At 43.1% G+C, this 14,409-nt stretch overlaps 1 protein-coding gene across 3 annotated transcripts in view; it reads left to right on the top strand.

Moving 5' to 3' along the window:
• The window catches only part of KANSL1L (KAT8 regulatory NSL complex subunit 1 like), a 406,715-nt gene that overhangs the window by 104,975 nt on the left and 287,331 nt on the right, over positions 1-14,409 (top strand). For all 3 annotated transcript variants that reach the window (XM_053698780.1, XM_053698779.1, XM_053698781.1), the window contains exon 5: positions 12,802-12,914. In XM_053698780.1, coding sequence (XP_053554755.1) covers positions 12,802-12,914 — 113 coding nt within the window. The remainder of the gene's footprint in view (positions 1-12,801; positions 12,915-14,409) is intronic.

The raw sequence follows: 14,409 nt of genomic DNA, 5'->3' as shown, positions 1-14,409 counted from the left end.
CTGTTTGTATGAGGAAAATGATTTTAGCAACCGTCACTAAAATCCATGGCTGTTCCACACAGGACTGTTGAGAGCAATTAACTTCAGTTGGGGGAACAGTGTGCAGTCTCTTGCTGCTTGAGGTATGACACATTCTAACAAGACGATGTAATGCTGGAAGCTGTCATTTTCCCTATGGGATCCGGTAAGCCATGTTTATTCAGCAAGTAAATAAGGGCTTCACAAGGGCTTATTAAGACTGTAGACTTTTTCTGGGCTAAATCGATTCATTATTAACACATATTTAGCCTTGAGGAATCATTTTATCTGGGTATTTTGATATAATAATATCGGCAGGCACTGTATTAGACACCTTATTCTTTAGGGGCTTTCCCAAAGCATAAGCAGAGCCTCATTTTCGCGCCGGTGTTGCGCACTTGTTTTTGAGAGGCATGGCATGCAGTCGCATGTGAGAGGAGCTCTGATACTTAGAAAAGACTTTCTGAAGGCGTCATTTGGTATCGTATTCCCCTTTGGGCTTGGTTGGGTCTCAGCAAAGCAGATACCAGGGACTGTAAAGGGGTTAAAGTTCAAAACGGCTCCGGTTCCGTTATTTTAAGGGTTAAAGCTTCCAAATTTGGTGTGCAATACTTTTAAGACTTTAAGACACTTTGGTGAATTTTGAACAATTCCTTCATGTTTTTTCGCAATTGCAGTAATAAAGTGTGTTCAGTTTAAAATTTAAAGTGACAGTAACGGTTTTATTTTAAAACGTTTTTTGTACTTTGTTATCAAGTTTATGCCTGTTTAACATGTCTGAACTACCAGATAGACTGTGTTCTGAATGTGGGGAAGCCAGAATTCCTATTCATTTAAATAAATGTGATTTATGTGATAATGACAATGATGCCCAAGATGATTCCTCAAGTGAGGGGAGTAAGCATGGTACTGCATCATTCCCTCCTTCGTCTACACGAGTCTTGCCCACTCAGGAGGCCCCTAGTACATCTAGCGCGCCAATACTCCTTACTATGCAACAATTAACGGCTGTAATGGATAATTCTGTCAAAAACATTTTAGCCAAAATGAACACTTATCAGCGTAAGCGCGGCTGCTCTGTTTTAGATACTGAAGAGCATGACGACGCTGATAATAATATTTCCGAAGGGCCCCTAACCCAGTCTGATGGGGCCAGGGAGGTTTTGTCTGAGGGAGAAATTACTGATTCAGGGAACATTTCTCAACAGGCTGAACCTGATGTGATTGCATTTAAATTTAAGTTGGAACATCTCCGCATTCTGCTTAAGGAGGTATTATCCACTTTGGATGATTGTGACAAGTTGGTCATCCCAGAGAAACTATGTAAAATGGACAAGTTCCTAGAGGTGCCGGGGCTTCCAGAAGCTTTTCCTATACCCAAGCGGGTGGCGGACATTGTTAATAAGGAATGGGAAAGGCCCGGTATTCCTTTCGTCCCTCCCCCCATATTTAAAAAATTGTTTCCTATGGTCGACCCCAGAAAGGACTTATGGCAGACAGTCCCCAAGGTCGAGGGAGCGGTTTCCACTTTAAACAAACGCACCACTATACCCATAGAGGATAGTTGTGCTTTCAAAGATCCTATGGATAAAAAATTAGAAGGTTTGCTTAAAAAGATGTTTGTTCAGCAAGGTTACCTTCTACAACCAATTTCATGCATTGTCCCTGTCGCTACAGCCGCATGTTTCTGGTTCGATGATCTGATAAAGGCGGTCGATAGTGATTCTCCTCCTTTTGAGGAGATTATGGACAGAATCAATGCTCTCAAATTGGCTAATTCTTTCACCCTAGACGCCACTTTGCAATTGGCTAGGTTAGCGGCTAAGAATTCTGGGTTTGCTATTGTGGCGCGCAGAGCGCTTTGGTTGAAATCTTGGTCGGCTGATGCGTCTTCCAAGAACAAGCTACTTAACATTCCTTTCAAGGGGAAAACGCTGTTTGGCCCTGACTTGAAAGAGATTATCTCTGATATCACTGGGGGTAAGGGCCACGCCCTTCCTCAGGATCGGCCTTTCAAGGCAAAAAATAAACCTAATTTTCGTCCCTTTCGTAGAAACGGACCAGCCCAAGGTGCTACGTCCTCTAAGAAAGAGGGTAATACTTCTCAAGCCAAGCCAGCTTGGAGACCAATGCAAGGCTGGAACAAGGGAAAGCAGGCCAAGAAACCTGCCACTGCTACCAAGACAGCATGAAATGTTGGCCCCCGATCCGGGACCGGATCTGGTGGGGGGCAGACTCTCTCTCTTCGCTCAGGCTTGGGCAAGAGATGTTCTGGATCCTTGGGCGCTAGAAATAGTCTCCCAAGGTTATCTTCTGGAATTCAAGGGACTTCCCCCAAGGGGGAGGTTCCACAGGTCTCAGTTGTCTTCAGACCACATAAAAAGACAGGCATTCTTACATTGTGTAGAAGACCTGTTAAAAATGGGAGTGATTCATCCTGTTCCATTAAGAGAACAAGGGATGGGGTTCTACTCCAATCTGTTCATAGTTCCCAAAAAAGAGGGAACGTTCAGACCAATCTTAGATCTCAAGATCTTAAACAAGTTTCTCAAGGTTCCATCGTTCAAGATGGAAACCATTCGAACTATTCTTCCTTCCATCCAGGAAGGTCAATTCATGACCACGGTGGATTTAAAGGATGCGTATCTACATATTCCTATCCACAAGGAACATCATCGGTTCCTAAGGTTCGCATTCCTGGACAAACATTACCAGTTTGTGGCGCTTCCTTTCGGATTAGCCACTGCTCCAAGGATTTTCACAAAGGTACTAGGGTCCCTTCTAGCTGTGCTAAGACCAAGGGGCATTGCTGTAGTACCTTACTTGGACGACATTCTGATTCAAGCGTCGTCCCTTCCTCAAGCAAAGGCTCACACGGACATTGTCCTGGCCTTTCTCAGATCTCACGGATGGAAAGTGAACGTGGAAAAGAGTTCTCTATCCCCGTCAACAAGGGTTCCCTTCTTGGGAACAATAATAGACTCCTTAGAAATGAGGATTTTTCTGACAGAGGCCAGAAAAACAAAACTTCTAGACTCTTGTCGGATACTTCATTCCGTTCCTCTTCCTTCCATAGCTCAGTGCATGGAAGTGATCGGGTTGATGGTAGCGGCAATGGACATAGTTCCTTTTGCGCGCATTCATCTAAGACCATTACAACTGTGCATGCTCAGTCAGTGGACTGGGGACTATACAGACTTGTCTCCGAAGATACAAGTAAATCAGAGGACCAGAGACTCACTCCGTTGGTGGCTGTCCCTGGACAACCTGTCACAAGGGATGACATTCCGCAGACCAGAGTGGGTCATTGTCACGACCGACGCCAGTCTGATGGGCTGGGGCGCGGTCTGGGGATCCCTGAAAGCTCAGGGTCTTTGGTCTCGGGAAGAATCTCTTCTACCGATAAATATTCTGGAACTGAGAGCGATATTCAATGCTCTCAAGGCTTGGCCTCAGCTAGCGAGGGCCAAGTTCATACGGTTTCAATCAGACAACATGACAACTGTTGCGTACATCAACCATCAGGGGGGAACAAGGAGTTCCCTAGCGATGGAAGAAGTGACCAAAATCATTCTATGGGCGGAGTCTCACTCCTGCCACCTGTCTGCTATCCACATCCCAGGAGTGGAAAATTGGGAAGCGGATTTTCTGAGTCGTCAGACATTGCATCCGGGGGAGTGGGAACTCCATCCGGAAATCTTTGCCCAAGTCAGTCAGCTGTGGGGCATTCCAGACATGGATCTGATGGCCTCTCGTCAGAACTTCAAAGTTCCTTGCTACGGGTCCAGATCCAGGGATCCCAAGGCGGCTCTAGTGGATGCACTAGTAGCACCTTGGACCTTCAAACTAGCTTATGTGTTCCCGCCGTTTCCTCTCATCCCCAGGCTGGTAGCCAGGATCAATCAGGAGAGGGCGTCGGTGATCTTGATAGCTCCTGCGTGGCCACGCAGGACTTGGTATGCAGATCTGGTGAATATGTCATCGGCTCCACCTTGGAAGCTACCTTTGAGACGAGACCTTCTTGTTCAGGGTCCGTTCGAACATCCGAATCTGGTTTCACTCCAGCTGACTGCTTGGAGATTGAACGCTTGATTTTATCGAAGCGAGGGTTCTCAGATTCTGTTATCGATACTCTTGTTCAGGCCAGAAAGCCTGTAACTAGAAAGATTTACCACAAAATTTGGAAAAAATATATCTGTTGGTGTGAATCTAAAGGATTCCCTTGGGACAAGGTTAAGATTCCTAGGATTCTATCCTTCCTTCAAGAAGGATTGGAAAAGGGATTATCTGCAAGTTCCCTGAAGGGACAGATTTCTGCCTTGTCGGTGTTACTTCACAAAAAACTGGCTGCTGTGCCAGATGTTCAAGCCTTTGTTCAGGCTCTGGTTAGAATTAAGCCTGTTTACAAAACTTTGACTCCTCCTTGGAGTCTCAATTTAGTTCTTTCAGTTCTTCAGGGGGTTCCGTTTGAACCCTTGCATTCCGTTGATATTAAGTTATTATCTTGGAAAGTTTTGTTTTTAGTTGCAATTTCTTCTGCCAGAAGAGTTTCAGAATTATCTGCTCTGCAGTGTTCTCCTCCTTATCTGGTGTTCCATGCAGATAAGGTGGTTTTACGTACTAAACCTGGTTTTCTTCCAAAAGTTGTTTCTAACAAAAACATTAACCAGGAGATTATCGTACCTTATCTGTGTCCGAAACCAGTTTCAAAGAAGGAACGTTTGTTGCACAATTTGGATGTTGTTCGCGCTCTAAAATTCTATTTGGATGCTACAAAGGATTTTAGACAAACATCTTCCTTGTTTGTTGTTTATTCCGGTAAAAGGAGAGGTCAAAAAGCAACTTCTACCTCTCTCTCTTTTTGGATTAAAAGCATCATCAGATTGGCTTACGAGACTGCCGGACGGCAGCCTCCCGAAAGAATCACAGCTCATTCCACTAGGGCTGTGGCTTCCACATGGGCCTTCAAGAACGAGGCTTCTGTTGATCAGATATGTAGGGCAGCGACTTGGTCTTCACTGCACACTTTTACCAAATTTTACAAGTTTGATACTTTTGCTTCTTCTGAGGCTATTTTTGGGAGAAAGGTTTTGCAAGCCGTGGTGCCTTCCATTTAGGTGACCTGATTTGCTCCCTCCCTTCATCCGTGTCCTAAAGCTTTGGTATTGGTTCCCACAAGTAAGGATGACGCCGTGGACCGGACACACCTATGTTGGAGAAAACAGAATTTATGTTTACCTGATAAATTACTTTCTCCAACGGTGTGTCCGGTCCACGGCCCGCCCTGGTTTTTTTAATCAGGTCTGATAATTTATTTTCTTTAAATACAGTCACCACGGTACCATATGGTTTCTCCTATGCAAATATTCCTCCTTAACGTCGGTCGAATGACTGGGGTAGGCGGAGCCTAGGAGGGATCATGTGACCAGCTTTGCTGGGCTCTTTGCCATTTCCTGTTGGGGAAGAGAATATCCCACAAGTAAGGATGACGCCGTGGACCGGACACACCGTTGGAGAAAGTAATTTATCAGGTAAACATAAATTCTGTTTTTTTTTGGTTTAGACCTCTGGACAGCACTTTTTTATTGGTGGATGAATTTATCCACCAATCAGCAAATACAACCCAGGTTGTTCACCAAAAATGGACCGGCATTTAAACTAACATTCTTGCATTTCAAATAAAGATACCAAGAGAATGAAGAACATTTGATAATAGGAGTAAATTAGAAAGTTGCTTAAAATTGCATGCTCTATCTGAATCACGAAAGAAAACAATTGGGTTCAGTGTCCCTTTAAGCAGCCAACTCCTGAAAATGTTGCTAGTAAAATGACCCAGTGTAAAAAGGAAAGAGGCCTGCAGTTTAACAAAATGCACACAATGTACCCAGTGGCCAAATTTACAATATAGTTATTGTTTTAATTGGATGGGGAAAATGAGAAACATCTCATTCAATCAGAAAAGTAATTTCGTTTTATCTGATTGTTTTCTTGACCTTATGATATTTTATGTTCTCATAACCATTATTATTTTCTGTTTACTGCACATTACTTCATAAAAATGGCTTTCTGAATTCTCCCCCTGTTGGCCACTATCCAGGAAGCATAGTATGGAACCATTTAAGACTCTTTACTAACTATTTTCACAAACATTATTGCTATTATTACTCATTGTGTGCTATTTTATTTGTCCTTTAAAGGCTAACTGTATTTGCTTGGTCAGATATATTGCAGCTTGGATGCTTTTTTCCATTTTAAATTACAAAAGCCATTTTTCAGAGCTAAATTACACGAAAAAGGGGCAACATAAAAAATTTGAGTATATTGCAGTTTTACTGTGCATAACTAAACCTTTTATATTTAAAATTTCAAGGAGTTTACTGTCTCTTTAATTACTTTTTAAAAACCAATACTGTAATTGAGAGGAGTGTTTGCAAACATGAAATCTGCATCTGCACATACAATGCTCTTTTGTGTGTATGTGTAGCATGGAGGTTAATAATGTTACTTATTAACAATAAATCAATCATCCCATCTCCCTTACCAAGCTTCTCAGAATGTTGTGCAAGGGGCTGCTTAATAAATTGCAGAGCTCACTCACGCAGAAAAAAGTCTGAAAAAGCATTGCAGAATGGTTTTTAAGATTTGTGGAAAGACTGGTTTAATAGATGGTTTCAGAAACGGACACATATTTTGATGCCTAGAATGTAGAGCTGCGTGTTTACTAACATTTTGATTTAACAATTAGAATAATTCTTTTGAGTGTTACAGCTTTGTAAAGAGCGTTTGGCTTGAATTAAATGTTTCCCTAGAAGTAGGGCTTTATTCCATATATTTTCTTTTGAGTGTGAAGTGTAATACCTTTCTCCAACATAGGTGTGTCCGGTCCACGGCGTCATCCTTACTTGTGGGATATTCTCTTCCCCAACAGGAAATGGCAAAGAGCCCAGCAAAGCTGGTCACATGATCCCTCCTAGGCTCCGCCTACCCCAGTCATTCTCTTTGCCGTTGTACAGGCAACATCTCCACGGAGATGGCTTAGAGTTTTTTAGTGTTTAACTGTAGTTTTTCATTATTCAATCAAGAGTTTGTTATTTTCAAATAGTGCTGGTACGTACTATTTACTCAGAAACAGAAAAGAGATGAAGAATTCTGTTTGTATGAGGAAAATGATTTTAGCAACCGTAACTAAAATCCATGGCTGTTCCACACAGGACTGTTGAGAGCATTAACTTCAGTTGGGGGAACAGTTTGCAGTCCTTTGCTGCTTGAGGTATGACACATTCTAACAAGACGATGTAATGCTGGAAGCTGTCATTTTCCCTATGGGATCCGGTAAGCCATGTTTATTACGATTGTAAATAAGGGCTTCACAAGGGCTTATTTAGACTGTAGACATTTTTTGGGCTAAATCGATTGATATTAACACTTATTTAGCCTTGAGGAATCATTTATTCTGGGTATTTTGATATAATTATATCGGCAGGCACTGTTTTAGACACCTTATTCTTTAGGGGCTTTCCCAAAGCATAGGCAGAGTCTCATTTTCGCGCCGGTGTTGCGCACTTGTTTTTGAGAGGCATGGCATGCAGTCGCATGTGAGAGGAGCTCTGATACTGATAAAAGACTTCTGAAGGCATCATTTGGTATCGTATTCCCCTTGGGTTTGGTTGGGTCTCAGCAAAGCAGATACCAGGGACTGTAAAGGGGTTAAAGCTTAAAACGGCTCCGGTTCCGTTATTTTAAGGGTTAAAGCTTCCAAAATTGGTGTGCAATATTTTCAAGGCTTTAAGACACTGTGGTGAAAGTTTGGTGAATTTTGAACAATTCCTTCATGTTTTTTCGCAATTGCAGTAATAAAGTGTGTTCAGTTTAAAATTTAAAGTGACAGTAACGGTTTTATTTCAAAACGTTTTTTGTACTTTCTTATCAAGTTTATGCCTGTTTAACATGTCTGAACTACCAGATAGACTGTGTTCTGAATGTGGGGAAGCCAGAATTCCTATTCATTTAAATAAATGTGATTTATGTGATAATGACAATGATGCCCAAGATGATTCCTCAAGTGAGGGGAGTAAGCATGGTACTGCATCATTCCCTCCTTCGTCTACACGAGTCTTGCCCACTCAGGAGGCCCCTAGTACATCTAGCGCGCCAATACTCCTTACTATGCAACAATTAACGGCTGTAATGGATAATTCTGTCAAAAACATTTTAGCCAAAATGAACCCTTGTCAGCGTAAGCGTGGATGCTCTGTTTTAGTTACTGAAGAGCATGACGACGCTGATATTAATATCTCTGAAGGGCCCCTAACCCAATCTGAGGGAGCCAGGGAGGTTTTGTCTGAGGGAGAAATTACTGATTTAGGGAACATTTCTCAGCAGGCTGAATCTGATGTGATTACTTTTAAATTTAAATTGGAACATCTCCGCATTTTGCTTAAGGAGGTATTATCCACTCTGGATGATTGTGAAAATTTGGTCATCCCAGAGAAACTATGTAAAATGGACAAGTTCCTAGAGGTGCCGGGGCTCCCAGAAGCTTTTCCTATACCCAAGCGGGTGGCGGACATTGTTAATAAAGAATGGGAAAGGCCCGGTATTCCTTTCGTCCCTCCCCCCATATTTAAAAAATTGTTTCCTATGGTCGACCCCAGAAAGGACTTATGGCAGTCAGTCCCCAAGGTCGAGGGAGCGGTTTCTACTTTAAACAAACGCACCACTATTCCCATAGAGGATAGTTGTGTTTTCAAAGATCCTATGGATAAAAAATTAGAAGGTTTGCTTAAAAAGATGTTTGTTCAGCAGGGTTACCTTCTACAACCCATTTCATGCATTGTCCCTGTCACTACAGCCGCATATTTCTGGTTTGATGAACTGATTAAGGTGCTCGATAGTGACTCTCCTCCTTATGAGGAGATTATGGACAGAGTCAATGCTCTCAAATTGGCTAATTCTTTCACTCTAGACGCCTCTTTGCAATTGGCTAAGTTAGCGGCTAAGAATTCTGGGTTTGCTATTGTGGCGCGCAGAGCGCTTTGGTTGAAATCTTGGTCGGCTGATGCGTCTTCCAAGAACAAGCTACTAAACATTCCTTTCAAGGGGAAAACGCTGTTTGGTCCTGACTTGAAAGAGATTATCTCTGATATCACTGGGGGTAAGGGCCATGCCCTTCCTCAGGATCGGCCTTTCAAGGCAAAAAATAGACCTAATTTTCGTCCCTTTCGTAAAAACGGACCAGCCCAAGGTGCTACGTCCTCTAAGCAAGAGGGTAATACTTCTCAGGCCAAGCCAGCTTGGAGACCAATGCAAGGCTGGAACAAGGGAAAGCAGGCAAAGAAACCTGCCACTGCTACCAAGACAGCATGAAATATCGGCCCCCGATCCGGGACCGGATCTGGTGGGGGGCAGACTCTCTCTCTTCGCTCAGGCTTGGGCAAGAGATGTTCTGGATCCTTGGGCGCTAGAAATAGTCTCCCAGGGTTATCTTCTGGAATTCAAGGGACTTCCCCCAAGGGGAAGGTTCCACAGGTCTCAGTTGTCTTCAGACCACATAAAAAGACAGGCGTTCTTACATTGTGTAGAAGACCTGTTAAAAATGGGAGTGATTCATCCTGTTCCATTGAGAGAACAAGGGATGGGGTTCTACTCCAATCTGTTCATAGTTCCCAAAAAAGAGGGAACGTTCAGACCAATCCTAGATCTCAAGATCTTAAACAAATTTCTCAAGGTCCCATCTTTCAAGATGGAAACCATTCGAACTATCCTTCCTTCCATCCAGGAAGGTCAATTCATGACCACGGTGGATTTAAAGGATGCGTATCTACATATTCCTATCCACAAGGAACATCATCGGTTCCTAAGGTTTGCATTCCTGGACAAACATTACCAGTTCGTGGCGCTTCCTTTCGGATTAGCCACTGCTCCAAGGATTTTCACAAAGGTACTAGGGTCCCTTCTAGCTGTGCTAAGACCAAGGGGCATTGCAGTTGTACCTTACCTGGACGACATTCTGATTCAAGCGTCGTCCCTCCCTCGAGCAAAGGCTCACACGGACATCGTCCTGGCCTTTCTCAGATCGCACGGCTGGAAAGTGAACGTGGAAAAGAGTTCTCTATCCCCGTCAACAAGGGTTCCCTTCTTGGGAACAATTATAGACTCCTCAGAAATGAGGATTTTTCTAACAGAGGCCAGAAAGACAAAGCTTCTGGACTCTTGTCGAATACTTCATTCCGTTCCTCTTCCTTCCGTAGCTCAGTGCATGGAAGTGATCGGGTTGATGGTAGCGACAATGGACATAGTTCCTTTTGCGCGCATTCATCTAAGACCATTACAACTGTGCATGCTCAGTCAGTGGAATGGGGACTATACAGACTTGTCTCCAAAGATACAAGTAAATCAGAGGACCAGAGACTCACTCCGTTGGTGGCTGTCCCTGGACAACCTGTCACGAGGGATGACATTCCACAGACCAGAGTGGGTCATTGTCACGACCGACGCCAGTCTGATGGGCTGGGGCGCGGTCTGGGGATCCCTGAAAGCTCAGGGTCTTTGGTCTCGGGAAGAATCTCTTCTACCGATAAATATTCTGGAACTGAGAGCGATATTCAATGCTCTCAAGGCTTGGCCTCAGCTAGCGAGGACCAAGTTCATACGGTTTCAATCAGACAACATGACGACTGTTGCGTACATCAACCATCAGGGGGGAACAAGGAGTTCCCTAGCGATGGAAGAAGTGACCAAGATTATTCTATGGGCGGAGTCTCACTCCTGCCACCTGTCTGCTATCCACATCCCGGGAGTGGAAAATTGGGAAGCGGATTTTCTGAGTCGTCAGACATTGCATCCGGGGGAGTGGGAACTCCATCCGGAAATCTTTGCCCAAGTCACTCAACTTTGGGGCATTCCAGACATGGATCTGATGGCCTCTCGTCAGAACTTCAAAGTTCCTTGCTACGGGTCCAGATCCAGGGATCCCAAGGCGGCTCTAGTGGATGCACTAGTAGCACCTTGGACCTTCAAACTAGCTTATGTGTTCCCGCCGTTTCCTCTCATCCCCAGGCTGGTAGCCAGGATCAATCAGGAGAGGGCGTCGGTGATCTTGATAGCTCCTGCGTGGCCACGCAGGACTTGGTATGCAGATCTGGTGAATATGTCATCGGCTCCGCCTTGGAAGCTACCTTTGAGACGAGACCTTCTTGTTCAGGGTCCGTTCGAACATCCGAATCTGGTTTCACTCCAGCTGACTGCTTGGAGATTGAACGCTTGATTTTATCGAAGCGAGGTTTCTCAGATTCTGTTATCGATACTCTTGTTCAGGCCTGAAAGCCTGTAACTAGAAAGATTTACCACAAAATTTGGAAAAAATATATCTGTTGGTGTGAATCTAAAGGATTCCCTTGGGACAAGGTTAAGATTCCTAGGATTCTATCCTTCCTTCAAGAAGGATTGGAAAAAGGATTATCGGCAAGTTCCCTGAAGGGACAGATCTCTGCCTTGTCGGTGTTACTTCACAAAAAACTGGCAGCTGTGCCAGATGTTCAAGCCTTTGTTCAGGCTCTGGTTAGAATCAAGCCTGTTTACAAACCTTTGACTCCTCCTTGGAGTCTCAATCTAGTTCTTTCAGTTCTTCAGGGGGTTCCGTTTGAACCCTTACATTCCGTTGATATTAAGTTATTATCTTGGAAAGTTTTGTTTTTAGTTGCAATTTCTTCTGCTAGAAGAGTTTCAGAATTATCTGCTCTGCAGTGTTCTCCTCCTTATCTGGTGTTCCATGCAGATAAGGTGGTTTTACGTACTAAACCTGGTTTTCTTCCAAAAGTTGTTTCTAACAAAAACATTAACCAGGAGATTATCGTACCTTCTCTGTGTCCGAAACCAGTTTCAAAGAAGGAACGCTTGTTGCACAATTTGGATGTTGTTCGCGCTCTAAAATTCTATTTAGATGCTACAAAGGATTTTAGACAAACATCTTCCCTGTTTGTTGTTTATTCAGGTAAAAGGAGAGGTCAAAAAGCAACTTCTACCTCTCTCTCTTTTTGGATTAAAAGCATCATCAGATTGGCTTACGAGACTGCCGGACGGCAGCCTCCCGAAAGAATCACGGCTCATTCCACTAGGGCTGTGGCTTCCACATGGGCCTTCAAGAACGAGGCTTCTGTTGATCAGATATGTAGGGCAGCGACTTGGTCTTCACTGCACACTTTTACCAAATTTTACAAGTTTGATACTTTTGCTTCTTCTGAGGCTATTTTTGGGAGAAAGGTTTTGCAAGCCGTGGTGCCTTCCATTTAGGTGACCTGATTTGCTCCCTCCCTTCATCCGTGTCCTAAAGCTTTGGTATTGGTTCCCACAAGTAAGGATGACGCCGTGGACCGGACACACCAATGTTGGAGAAAACAGAATTTATGTTTACCTGATAAATTTCTTTCTCCAACGGTGTGTCCGGTCCACGGCCCGCCCTGGTTTTTTAATCAGGTCTGATAATTTATTTTCTTTAACTACAGTCACCACGGTACCATATGGTTTCTCCTATGCTATTATTCCTCCTTAACGTCGGTCGAATGACTGGGGTAGGCGGAGCCTAGGAGGGATCATGTGACCAGCTTTGCTGGGCTCTTTGCCATTTCCTGTTGGGGAAGAGAATATCCCACAAGTAAGGATGACGCCGTGGACCGGACACACCGTTGGAGAAAGAAATTTATCAGGTAAACATAAATTCTGTTTTTAATATGAAGATTCACAAAGTACATCATTTTAACCTGCTGGAATTGACTTGTCTTACAGAGTGCACGGCTGACCGAGATGGTCAGTAGTCTGATAGTCCCTGTTAACAACTCTCCTAACTATTCTTTCAAGCCCTGTGGCCAGAAAAGGGTGGCTAGCAGCTTCCCTGACAGGTGAGTTGACTAGCTTGTGGTTTTCATTATACCTGGGGGTTTATTTCATGCATTGTAAGATACATAAAGACCAATACAGATTACATACCTCACTTTTTATAAAACTTTATCACAGTTAACTTGTCTTGTTTATTTTCTTGTTCTGATTAGCATAGTATAATTTTACTCAATTTGATTTCCAATTTTGTTTCTTAAATTGTAATTGCAGACTGTTTCCCAATACTTGTTTTGCATAGTTTCATATTATTTTACTGAAAAATTTAAAATAAGTGAGTTTATTGGTAGCAAAATAAATGACTGGCACCTGAAGTTTACTGTGAGACCGGTATTGTTGTAAAAGGACAATGATAATCTAGGGTGCAGTTCGCAACAAATAGAATTCCCTCAGTTTATAACAGTAGGCCCTATTACCTCATGCTGTATGACACATTTGTTATACTATGATTGCTGTGTTTTCAGTGTTTAAGGTGATTTTGTACAGTTTTCATACATAGAAATAAAGCTTATAAAAAAATGTTTAATATACTAGTATCAGTTGTGTACTTCATGCTAAGGTTTACTAACTGACAAGTACAGTTTCTAAAGCTCTTTTGGTGGAGAGGGTCATTCCTCTGCAAACTTATTGTTCTGCAAAAAAAAAACATTTTGAAACAACCTTTTTCTTTCCAATGGTGGTGAGAGTTCACAAGACCTTACTCTTGTTAAGTGCATCACCTGGCCACCAGGAGGAGGTAAATACACCCCACATCAGAGATTACTTTCCATTCCCTCCCAGTAATTTCTCCTTTAATGAATATTTCACAGAAGAGAGGGATTTAGGGGAGTACTGGCTGTGCAAAATAAATCTCCTCTCTGGAGTTGTGGTCACAAGCCTGCAGCAGGTGTCGTGTGATAGTTTGCTTCCTCCTGTTGTCCATGAAGAGGTGCTTTTGACAATATTTCCTCTACTGTTAGTTACAGTACAGGGTGGGGTTCTACTACACCCTGTAAATTTACAGACTGCAGGGTAAGAGCAATGGAGTGGGATCTTCTTGTGGGGTAAGTTCCCAGATCTCACATAGTCCACAGGCTACAAACAGGTACAGGAGTAGCACTTTGGCCAGACATAACATTTAAAAGTCTTTATCCCATACCAGGGACCCCCTTTATTTCATGTTGCAGGTGAGGTGCTGGAGGTTTATGCACAGTTCCACGGGTTTGTGCATAGGAGGGTCCTGAGTGTTTTTAAGACAACCTTTCTGTCATCTCTTTGATGGTCCTTTGACTGGTGTGCTCAAGGATATGTTATGCTTAATGTATTTTTACACAGTGGGAGAGTGTTGTAAGTTGCAAGTAAGCATAAACTCAAGGCTATTTCTTCAGGCTCTTTTACTAGAGGTGGTACTCCTGCTGGTTTCTCAACTTTCAGATAATCTCTTCTTGTTCGTATGGTGAATTATTATCTGATGATTCAGATAAGGAAACAGAGGATGTTACTTTTATAGTTTAAGATACT

The sequence above is a fragment of the Bombina bombina genome, chromosome 1 (assembly GCF_027579735.1).
Source record: "Bombina bombina isolate aBomBom1 chromosome 1, aBomBom1.pri, whole genome shotgun sequence".
NCBI classification, from domain to species: Eukaryota; Metazoa; Chordata; class Amphibia; order Anura; family Bombinatoridae; genus Bombina; species Bombina bombina.
This window is presented reverse-complemented; position numbering and strand designations above follow the sequence as displayed.